The 11,809-nt window shown below is 38.9% G+C and overlaps 1 protein-coding gene across 1 annotated transcript; it reads left to right on the top strand.

The window, feature by feature from the left end:
- The first annotated feature begins 9,239 nt into the window (after positions 1-9,239).
- LOC122080366 (probable aspartyl protease At4g16563) lies at positions 9,240-10,899 on the top strand. Its single transcript, XM_042647323.1, has one exon. The coding sequence runs from the start codon at positions 9,257-9,259 to the stop codon at positions 10,691-10,693; it is 1,437 nt and encodes a 478-aa protein (XP_042503257.1). The 5' UTR covers positions 9,240-9,256; the 3' UTR covers positions 10,694-10,899.
- The last annotated feature ends 910 nt before the right edge of the window (positions 10,900-11,809 follow it).

An 11,809-nucleotide genomic window follows, 5' to 3' on the forward strand; every position in this document is an offset into this window, starting at 1 on the left:
GAAATGATGAATCTAAGGTTTAATGGATGATTTATGTGTTGATCTTGAAGGATTTGAAGAGATATTGACAAGGTAGAAGGAGCATTGTGAGTTGGAAGAGATTTGGAGGGTTTGAAGTCATTCTTGAGCAAAGAAGGTAAGATGGTTCCCCTCACTTAAATCTAACTTAGATCTAAGCTAGAACCATCCAATAGGACTTTAAAGGTGTGAAGAATGGGTTGGAAAAAGCCCTATTTGGATCCCCAAGGAATGGAGGAAGTGGAGAAGAAACTGGGGTTTTTCCGCCAAAATCGGCGGGTCCCTACCCACCTGAGTCACCCACCTGAGAGGACCAGGGGGGTTCTGGCCAAACCGGCGGGTAGGACCGGTGGGTCCTACCGGCGGGTCACTACCCGCCGGTCCAAAACCGGCGGGTAGGACCGGTGGGTAGGCAACCCACCTGAGTGACCCACCTGAGTGGCCAGAATGTGATTTTTAGGTCCGATCGAGCCCAAATCGGACGTGGGACCTTCTTTCGACGTTCTAAACACGATTTTGACGTCGGATTTCCTTAATTTTGATTCTAAAATGGTGAAGTACTAACCCCTCTCAATTTTGTTAGGTTCACCAAAGCCTACCCGTTTCGCTCCGGATCTCACCCGTACCGAGCGGGAATCCTTGTACGCTACAAGTAAGTGGAGAGAGGACGTTTGGCCTTGTTTCAAGGCATTTGTTTGGCATTCATATAACTATATCTAATTTAGTCATGTCATCATGAATATGCTATATAGATTAGTCATTCCACTCATTGATGTGCATATATGCTATGTTTACCTTCAATTGCAAATTAAATGAGATGTTATATGTTGAATGTGGACATCATGTTGCATAATGCACTGATAGATTAGATGCCGTGGTCGGCTTGGAAACGAATGCATTGGTGGCCCGTGGTATGGGACACGGAGGCACTATGCAGTCGTATTGCATATAGGAGCATGCGGTATTAGGATTCTCACCATCCCGTGCTACGACCCTTCCCAACAGGGGTTAAGGTGTTGGGTTGCCATTTGGGGGGAAGCAGGGGTCGCGGTTGTCGGACACTGTGGCGGTTAGGCATTACGCCCGGCGAGTCATGTAGACAGTCGGCAACCCCGGTGGTATTTCAAGAGGGCCAATCGTACTGCTTTTAAATTACTGGAGTCAGCACTGTCATTTAATTTATTTACATTTCTGTTGAGAGCCGGTGGACGGCATTGTCTTTATTTTTCCAAGTACTCACGGTGGGCCTTCTCCAACAGCCCTATGGGCGTATCGCGGGAGGGAGTTCGCGGCTCGTACCCGGAGTATACGCGCACTGTGGTTGTAGTAGCACTAAAACCAAAGACTTAGTAATGTTGATTAGGTGTATGTGATTAAAATGATTTGCATGGCATGTAGTGCATATGATGTGTTGTGATGTGTGGACTGTTGTGTGTGGTTCACCTCTCTACTTACTGAGCTAGTGAGCTCATTCCACGTGTACACCCCTTTTTAGATGATTTTGCAGGTCATGCATCTGAGGAGCATGGGGTGGGTCCCACAGTCGAGTTTCCTGAGGAGGACTGGTGGACCCCTGAGGAGTTTGAGCACGGCGTAGACTGCGCGTGTGAGAGCTGTGCTGCGAGACAGTGGTTCTGAGGCTGAGCTGAGCTCCAGCCTTGATACCGAGCCGAGCTGTGTACTCTGATGATTTGATGATTTCCTGTATATATTTGATATTTGAACTTCATTCTTTTTGTGTATATATCATGCCTACGGGCCCAAATGTATATAATTATTGTATCACCATTTGGGTATCAAGTATATGGGAATTATTTACAGGTAAATCTTAGTCTTCCGCTGATATGATAAATTGATGTTAGTGTGTGTATGCTGTGGTGGAATACAGTATCTGATGATCCTGGCAGGTTTGGGTTAACCGGGGTTAACTCGGTCACCGCTCCGGTTCAGGGTGAACGGGGTGTGACATATTTCATTCTCAAATTGATGAAATGGGATAAATGATACAGATTTCATTTGAAATTATTGTTTGGTTGTGATGTTTAAGGCTAGTTGTGTATGCATTTGGTACCTTTTTCTGTTTGGTTCTGATGTTGATTACATAGGTAGCATTTTTTATGAGGTTGTGATGCTCAAGCTGGTTGTTTATGCACTTGATACAGATTTCATTCTCAAATAGATGAAATTGTTTGGATGTGTAGCTATGTTGCAGTGGGTTGTTTGTATGATTATTGGTATTGTTTCTCAACTTTGTTAAACAAGCTTTTGTTGGTTTAACCAATGAAGATTTTGTTTTGAATATGTTATATATACAATGGAAGATAGGAAGAGGTAGTAGTGGACCTAGATATGTATTCTATGGTTGAGATGGTTTCTGATGTATATAACACTGTGATAAGAGAGTATGCACCTATAGGCCATATAGTCAACTTTAGATTGAAGTATATATTACCCAATCTTGATAAAATGGATTTGATTAATGAGCTGTTTATCTTGAAATTGTTCACTGTGCATGATATTGGGACTATTATCAAAGTATGTGTGTATGGTATGACTGTAAGTAAGACCACTGTTGGTGATTACACCATCAATGGCTATGATGGTGCCGTGATTCCCACATTGGAACTCAGAAGAAGGGGCCATCTCAAAGACACTCCAAGTGTGACTGACTGGAGTTCTAGGCCTAATAAGCATACTGTTAAAAGAGGTGGTGTTATTGATAAAGCTATTAGCAGTGCAATCAGCTGTGGTCCTGGTGCAGTAAGGATAGAGAATTTGAGTGCTTTTAATATAGGGGCAAGGTCAAAATTTGAAGAGAATGTATCAACTGTCAGTAAGAGTTTTGTAATTGCTGGAGGAAGTGGTACATCTTCAGATGTTGCTAAGGCTAAAAGCAATATTCCTGCTACTGCTGAGAGTAAGGGAATTGAGATTAATGATGAGTTGATGACTCCTCATATCATTTATGATTCATCTGGGACTAATAGTGACGGTGAATGTGAAGATGACAGTGACAAGGATTATGTTGATTCAGATGATAGCCATTCTGATTATGATGAGGGTGGTGATACCAATATTGAGAATGAGGATGGTGATGGTAAATTAGGAGATGAAGAGAAAACTTCAAATGATTCAGATGTGTGAGGGTACAATTCTGATGATTACCATGCCACATATGATAGAGAGCAAGACATAGATTCAGATTCAAGAGTGAAGTTAGAAAAGGGGGACATTTTCTATTATGTTGACCACTTCCGGGCAAGTTTACAAAACTATGTTATACAAGAAGGGTTTGAGATTTTGAGGACAAAAAAATGAAAGGATAAGGTTTATTGATGTGTGTGTGCTACTAATGGTTGCAATTGGAGAATACATGCATCTCTCATTAGGGCTAAAATAGACTTCAAGATCAAGTCAATAGGTCCATCACATACATGCTCCAATCCATCTACAAAAAATAAGAGTATTACATACAAGTGGATAGCAAGGAAGCTGGGACCTATGCTTAAAGCATAGCCAAACATGAGTGTCAAAATCATGATTTTAGTGTTGCACCAAAAGTATGGTTTTGAAGCACACAAATTGTAGCGCTATAGAGCTCATAGTCTGGTAAGAGGAGAGACTGTTACTTGCTATGACTTGTCTTATACAAAATTTCCCAAGTATGGTCATCTTCTAAGAAGGCATAACCCTGGTACTGTGTTCAAGCTTGTACCATATGAGAGGCATGACTTCACTAAAAATCCACAATTCAAGAGATTATTTGTTTTATCTTCAAGCTTGCAAGAATGGGTTTTTGGATGGATGTAGACCATTTATAGGTCTAGATGGATGTCATCTAAAGAGGAGGTATGGAGGTGTGGAGGTGTGCTATTGTCTGCAATCTCAGTTGATGGGAACAATGGAATATATCTAGTGGCCTTCAGTATTGTTGAAGTAGAGAACAAGGATAGCTGGGTAATTTTTCTTACACTGTTTGGAAGCAGCTTTGAGGTTAGATGACTTGGACATAGGTCTTACCTTTATATCTGACAAACAGAAGGTGAGATTCTTTAACTTGTTTGATTATTATTTAGAATATTAACTTGATGTTCCTTTTTATAATAATGAAAATTTGTATGCTTGTTATAGGGTCTTGCAGATGCTATATCTGGCATATTTCCAGGAGCACATCACAGAAACTGCTGCAGACATCTATATAGTAATTTCAAAGTATCATTCCCTGGATTGTTGTTAAAGACCTAATTTTGGATTGCATGTAAAACATCTAATGAGTTTATCTACAACAAGGCAATGGAAAGAGTTAAGAGGATCAATAAGGAAGCTTATGATTGATTGGTGAAGAACAACCAACCCTCAATATGGTGTAGGCAGGCATTCGATAAAAGAGCCAAGAGTGATCATGTAACTAACAACATGACCAAGTCTTTCAACAACTGGATTGGAGAATTGAGGAGTAAGCCTATCTTGACTTTAGTTGATGAATATAGATGTAAGTTGATAAAAAGACTAGACAAAAGATACAAAAAATCTGCAATTATGGAAGGCAGGGTGACTCCAAGTGTCAAGAAGAAGTTGGACTTGATAGTAGATGAAGCAAGGTTTTGCAATGCAATTCCATTAGGAAATGAAGAGTTTGAGATCATAGATGGGAGGTCCAGAGTGATTGTACACTTATTGAACAAGACATGTTGCAAGGCATGGAATAGAACTGGAATCCCTTGCAAGCATGCTGCAGCAGCCATCAATTTCATGAGAGATGATGTTGAAGTATACCGTGCCCCATTTTACACCATATAAAAATACTAGTTGTCACATAGGGAGATGATTCACCCAACTTCAGACCTGACAACTTTGGATGCTATCAATGCTACCAATGAAGTGTGGCAGCTTCCACCATTGAAGAGATTACCAGGTAGACCTAGAAAAAATAGAAAAAAGGGAACTTGGTGAGGATGCACATGGAGAGCTAAGGAGAATGAAGGGTTATATGGTTTAGTGTGAGATATGCAAGAAAAAAAGACATAATAAGAGGACTTGCCAGAGAGATAGAAGTGATAATGAGAAATCACCTTCTAGGCCAAGAGGTGGTTTGAAGGCAATAACTTTAAGAACCTACTGAATTTAACTTTAGTGTTTTGGTTTGGTTGTAGCATAATAATTGATGTTATGGTTTGATTGGAACTAATTAATCTTAATGCTTATGTGTTGATTACTTCATGTGTAGAGGAAGAATTTTGATGTTGACCATGATGGAACTCCCAGCTCACAAATGGTAATCAGATCACAAACTACAACTACAGGAAGTCAGCCCACTATTAAAGAAAGACAAAGGGAGAGAATGGCTAAGAAGGTAGCATTGATATATTTGATAGATATTATGTTTTGTAATATCATCCTTTTATGGATGTGTGAGAATTTGTGGATGGGAGTCTTGGTTGAACTTGTTTTATTTTAGTCTTGGTTGAACTTGTTTTATTTTGGTCTTGGTGGAACATATGTTGGTATTCTGTTGGATATGGAAAAACTTGTTTGGAACTTGTTTAATTTTGGAACCATGGAACATATGTTGGTGTTTTGTTGGATGTGGATAAACTTGTTTGGAACTTGTTTTATTTTAGTCTTGGTGGAACAGGTTGTTCATGTAATGAAATTATGGTTAGGTTTTTTTAGGTCCTTCTGAATGAAGTTGGACTTCTTGTCATGAATATGAATGGATCTTGTTGTTATGAGTATGGATGGAACTTGTTATGGATGTGAATGGAAGTTGAGATGTTAGTAATAGATCTTATTGTTATTATAGCTAAGCATTGTGTGAATTTGAAACATACACTTGAAAAATCTGAGACCCAAATAACCTCATTACATTGATAGAGATCACATGATATACTCAAATTTTTCTTTCATTAATAAGGATACATGGTCTACCTCGATACAATTTTTTCCACTTAACTTATCCACTAAAATAGATGAAAATCAACACTAATAAGGCTATTACAATATGACCCATCATATTTAGGGTATTCTTCAAATTATGGATCTCTTTAGCAAGTTTTTTGAACTCTTCCATCAGTTGCTCCATTTGAACATTACCAGCATCTATAGTTGTTGGAGTAGTTCCTTTGGTCATATTACATTCATTTGGTGCTTCAACGGATTCACACCAGCGAAAGAAGCCACAACCTCCTTCTGGGAACTCCGGGCAACAATAATAGAGTTTGTTCTTGTTTCGGGCGGATTCAGATATTCTCATTGATGCCCATCTCTGACATCCACACGCCCATCTCTGACATCCACACCTTAAGTTCCGATATTTTAGAGGGACTTGGGAGTTGTTGGAGTCACTAATAGTATTTGTTGACATATTTTAACTGCAAATGATTGAGCGTAAAGTAACAAAATTAAGGGTGGTATTTTAGATTGAAAAAAAAAAAAAGAATCAGTATGATTGAATAAGCAGGTAGTTATTATTGATTTTCAGGAGAAAAAAGATTTTCAGCCTCACAAAGAAACAATTTTGATGGATTAGAGCTCTCTAAGGAGGATGTGATCACTTTGAGAACATCCAAAAAATTGTACACAAACAAGTCTATGCTTTTTCATCAATCATAGAACATCAAGGTCTCACCTGGTAGTAGATGTGAGAATAGTTCATCCACAAAAACGAATTGTGAATACCCTCTAACACATCTCTAACAAATATCAATGGTTGAAATGTAAAATCTAACTTTGAAACATATCAATTGTGAACGTTTACAATGTGAAATCTGGGTTTAAAAGAAGGCAATGAACTTTTATAATGTGCAATCTGAGTTTGAAATACGACAATGAATCTTTAAAAATGGAAAATCTGGGTTTGAAAGAATGCAATGAACCTTTAAAAATGGAAAAATCAGGGTTTGAAAGAAGGCAGTGAATAGAAGAAAGGGAAAAACTGCTCCTACAGTTTGAACTCTTACCCTACTTGGCCGCTGCTACTTCGATGGGAGGTGTGGTGGTGGCTGTTATGGTTGTAGCTGCTCCTCCGACAAAACCTCAATGTCTCCTGCTGAAATGGTCGAGCTTCAATGCCTCTTGCTAGGATCGAGCTTCAACGTCTCATGGTAGGATCGAGCTTCAATGTCTTCATTCTAGGGTTCTAGAGAACTGCCCTTCTCCTAGTTAATCGTTTAAGCAGAGAGAAACCGATTTGAAGAGAAGAAAGAGAATTGCCCTTCTCTAACCTTATATTTACTTTGAAGGTCAAAAGAGTAATTTTGATTTCTAAAGTAACGGTGTTAGACTTTAGGGATACGGTTGATATTTTTTACACTTTAGGGTTGTATCTTATATAAGTTTTAAAAACATGTGTAGTTTCCTTCTTAAAATGATTCGTATTTTATTTTACCTAAAAATTCTTGCATCGAACTAAACCAACAAAACCTAACTATGTTAACGTCTTTAACACCTCAGAGTTGCTCAAGTAGATAAAAAGCCAATTCACTTTAGTGAATTAGAAATTTTTATATTTTTATGGATCCATTATCTCCTTCACTTAACGGCATTTCAGGGAGTTTGGTAGTAGTTTATTTTATATTTACTATCCTTTTTTTTTTTTTTAATTATTAACTTTGCATGTTAACCTTTTCATTACTATTTTGCGTAGGTCATGGCCTGAAAACCCGCATGGGAAGTGGAGTTTGACCAAAGTAGCGTACTATTTTTGTTTGGAGGTGGGATCAAAGATCCAATTTTCCTTGGTCCTGCCCCTTCCAGATCCTATTGTAATCTGAAACACGACACTGAATATTTTAAGTACTTATACATTCTTCAAACGGCACAAACTTTTCTCTTATATTTTGAGTCCCATGATTCAAAGATGGGTCTCTCTCTCTCTCTCTCTCTCTCTCTCTCTCTCTCTCTCTCTCTCTCTCTCTCTCTCAATATTATTTGTTTTTCGACACAAATTTACTATTTTCATAGGAGCTATATAAGTATGCAAGAGATAAACCTAATATTTAATTACTTCAAGTACACTGTTTATTTGACATATGTCAAACTGTGAGATTGAAAGGGTGATTTTATCTTTGTGATGCTTACAATTTAACTGATATGGTTAAGAAAATAGTATGAGTTTATGACACTTGTCCAATGTGTTTATTATTTTTGAAAGAAAAAATGTTATCGGTTGATGTGTATCTGTGTCTACACATAATGTTGTAAAAACACCATGTTGCTCTTGTATTGGAGATCCTGGAGTATACCCTCTCACTGACCGTATCTGATGGTGTGTACCTGCATCAATGGGGACGGTATCGGTATCAATATTGGTCTTTGTCAATATCAATTCGGATCGGATTGGTGGGTATCTGTCTATTTTAGCCCTATTTTTTATAAAAAAAAAAAAAGTATCTTTTTACTATTTTATCCTTGAAACGATCTGGATAACCGATCCGGATCAGTATCAGATCGGGGATCGGTCTCAGCCGATACCAATCTGATATGGATGATCCAGACCGATACTTGAAACCGTGATGGAACTTAACATATTAAAAAAAATAAAATAAAATAAAATAAAATAAAATAAAAGTGTTCAATTTTTTATTTAGGATCGAGTTTTCCTGCACCCACGGAATCTATTCGTTGCTGGTGATCAAGGCCACTAGAAGGTGGAGGGGGGATTTCTGGACCCTTGGATCACGGATGAATCTCATCGTGCGGTCAAAGAAAACTTTGTCCTATTTATGCCACATGTATATCTTTTTGTGGGTCCTACGTTGAAACATGCAAACCTCAGAACCTTTTTTGGGTAGGCCACGCTTAGAAACTTGGGACAAAGAATATTACAAACATAGAAATCAAAGCATGCGGACATGTCTATAATAGGCCTCCCTCTTTTTTTTTCCTATTTATTGATGTATATAATAGTAGGCCTCCCTCCATTTTTATATCATGCAGCCTTACAACTACATGTATATCTCTTGTTTTAAGGGCGGTGCGGTTCCCCACTTCTTTCTTTATAAGGTAATGCTGCTGTGTCACTCTCTCTTTCTTTACCTCATTGGACTAACTCAGTCATTATTACTCAATATTCTCTTCCATGCAATGTCTTTTCTCAACGTAGTGGCATGTATATCAGAACGCACAAACCCTAATTTACAACAATTAACCTACCAATAAGCACCATTTAATGTCTCAAACTTCCATTATAAATAGAAGCTTAATCAGTCTCTTTTACCACCTTAAACCTAATTAAGGAATGGAAAGGCCAGCATTCTTCATGACCACCTTCACCACGTTTCTCTTATTCACCACCTTGATCAGTCCGTGCCATGCAAGACACAGAGACTCTAGTTCATTAGTGTTGGGTCTTACTCACTCTAGAACCTCCCCTCCCATTCCTGCTGCATCAGGAGGTTCAACATTGAAACCATTAGAAAAGCTGGACATGCTAGAGCCATTGAGAAGAGTAAGAGATGGGTATCTGATTTCTCTAAATTTAGGGACACCCCCACAAGTAACCCAAGTGTATATGGACACTGGAAGTGATCTTACTTGGGTTCCTTGTGGTAATCTCACTTTTGATTGCATGAATTGTGATGACTACAAAAATTATAAGGCAATGGCCATTTTCTCTCCTTTCCAGTCCACTTCAGCCCTCAGAGACCTGTGTACTAGCCCCTTCTGCATTGATGTCCATAGTTCTGATAATTCTTATGATCCATGTACCATGGCTGGTTGCTCGTTGAGTATGCTTCTTCGGGGTTCCTGCCCTAGACCTTGCCCTTCATTTTCTTATACGTATGGTGCAGGTGGAGTTGTCACTGGGTCCCTAACTAAGGATAACCTTAGGGTTCATGGAAGTAGCCCTAACGTTACTAGGGATATTCCAAATTTTGTTTTTGGGTGTGTAGGAGTAACATATAGAGAACCCATTGGAATTGCAGGGTTTGGTAGGGGTGCACTCTCCCTCCCCTCACAACTAGGATTTCTTCAAAAGGGATTTTCTCATTGCTTCTTGGCATTCAAGTTTGCTAACAATCCTAACATCTCTAGCCCATTAGTTATAGGAGACCTTGCAATCTCTTCCAAAGACAATTCACTATTTACACCAATGTTGAGAAGTCCCATGTACCCTAACTATTACTATATTGGCCTTGAAGCGATTAGCATAGGCAGTAAAAGTGCAGTTGAAGTCCCCACAACCTTGCGGGATTTCGATTCAGCAGGTAATGGTGGCTTGTTGATTGACTCAGGCACAACTTATACTCACTTGCCAGAGCCCTTTTATTCGCAACTCATCTCAGTAACGCAGTCATTGATAAATCTCCCTCGGTCGACTGAAGTTGAGAAGAGAACCGGGTTCGATCTCTGTTACAAAGTTCCTTGCTTAAGCAACAAAACAGCTTTAGATGATCTTCTTCCTTCAATGTCTTTCCATTTCTTGAATAATGTGACCATAATGTTGCCCAAGGAGAACTACTTCTATGCCATGGGAGCTCCAATTAACTCAACTGTGGTGAAGTGCTTGTTATTCCAAAGTATGGATGATGGTGACTATGGGCCAGCTGGAGTGTTTGGGAATTTTCAGCAGCAAAATGTGGAGGTTGTCTATGACTTAGAGAAGGAGAGAATTGGATTCCAACCAATGGACTGTGCTTCTTCTGCAGCTTCTCAAGGACTTCAATGGAAATAATTTGTTGGTAGTTAATGGTAGTTCTTGCTGTTATCCTAAGTATCAGGTGTGTCAGGTGTGTCAGTTTGTGGGTTACAACACATAGTGGGAGCTTTTGTACTTCTGTATTTTGTTTTTGTCCCCCCTTGGATGAAAGCTATTGGTGCTTCTATTGATCCAAATGTACCTTCCTTAACCTATCTATGAAGCATTTTCTATTGGGAACCTCATCATCTTACAACCAGTGCTTCAAGTGTGACTATGCCGCCACTAAAGAAATGAAATAATTTACTTCTCTTTTGGGTTCAAATATCCTCTTAAGTTTTAGTATTTTTCAAAAAATACCCTTTGAGATTTCATTCCTTTGACTGCGAGTTAGGGTAGCAGGAAAGTTCTGCAACCCGGGTCCTAGTCATTGTGGGTTGTATGTGATTAATAAACATACTAAGGACAAGTTTTAATAGGGTTAGGCAATTGGATTGCTTAATGAATTGAGCTGGATTATTCTCATTGTATGGCAATAAAGAAGCAAACTGAAGTGGAATTGATTGTGGAAGTACTTTGACAATATAGGTAATCTGAGAACTATTGAAGCACCTGAAGAAGTTAAAGTTTCTGTTGTCAATGGCCTGAACAGATATGAATGTCGGGACATATATTAAGGAAAGCATAAACAATAACTATGTAAACAGAGAGATGTTGATACGGTAATGGGTCCACTTCTCCACTCAAGCTCTTTTTGGAAGCAGAATCAACAGATGTTAGTGGATAGGGTTCAGGCGTATGAGATCAACCTGGAAGTTGATGGGATCAGTCCATTAGCTCAAAGTTGATACTGTACCAATGGTGGTGGTGCCCCATGAGATAGAGAAATTCTTATGAAATCTTTTACCCATCTAAGGATAAAGAAATGCTTACGATTTCTTTTTGGGTAATAGGACTTTGAAAGTGGCCTGACTGTTTTGAGGTTGTTCTTAATTCCCCCCGCCCCCCCCCCCCCTTCCCTTTTTTCATGGGATGTATAAGGCTATTTATAGAGAAAGTTGCTTCAGGGTTTCTTGCACTAGTTTTTCTATACTTCCCTTCCCTTCCTTTTTTTTTTTTTTGGGGTATAGATGCTTCCCTTCCCATTTAGTT

The sequence above is a fragment of the Macadamia integrifolia genome, chromosome 5 (genome assembly GCF_013358625.1).
Source record: "Macadamia integrifolia cultivar HAES 741 chromosome 5, SCU_Mint_v3, whole genome shotgun sequence".
NCBI lineage: Eukaryota > Viridiplantae > Streptophyta > Magnoliopsida > Proteales > Proteaceae > Macadamia > Macadamia integrifolia.

Coding starts and splice junctions, on each gene's coding strand:
- LOC122080366 (XM_042647323.1), top strand. CDS start 9,257: ATGGAAAGGCCAGCATTCTTCATGACCACCTTCACCACGTTTCTCTTA.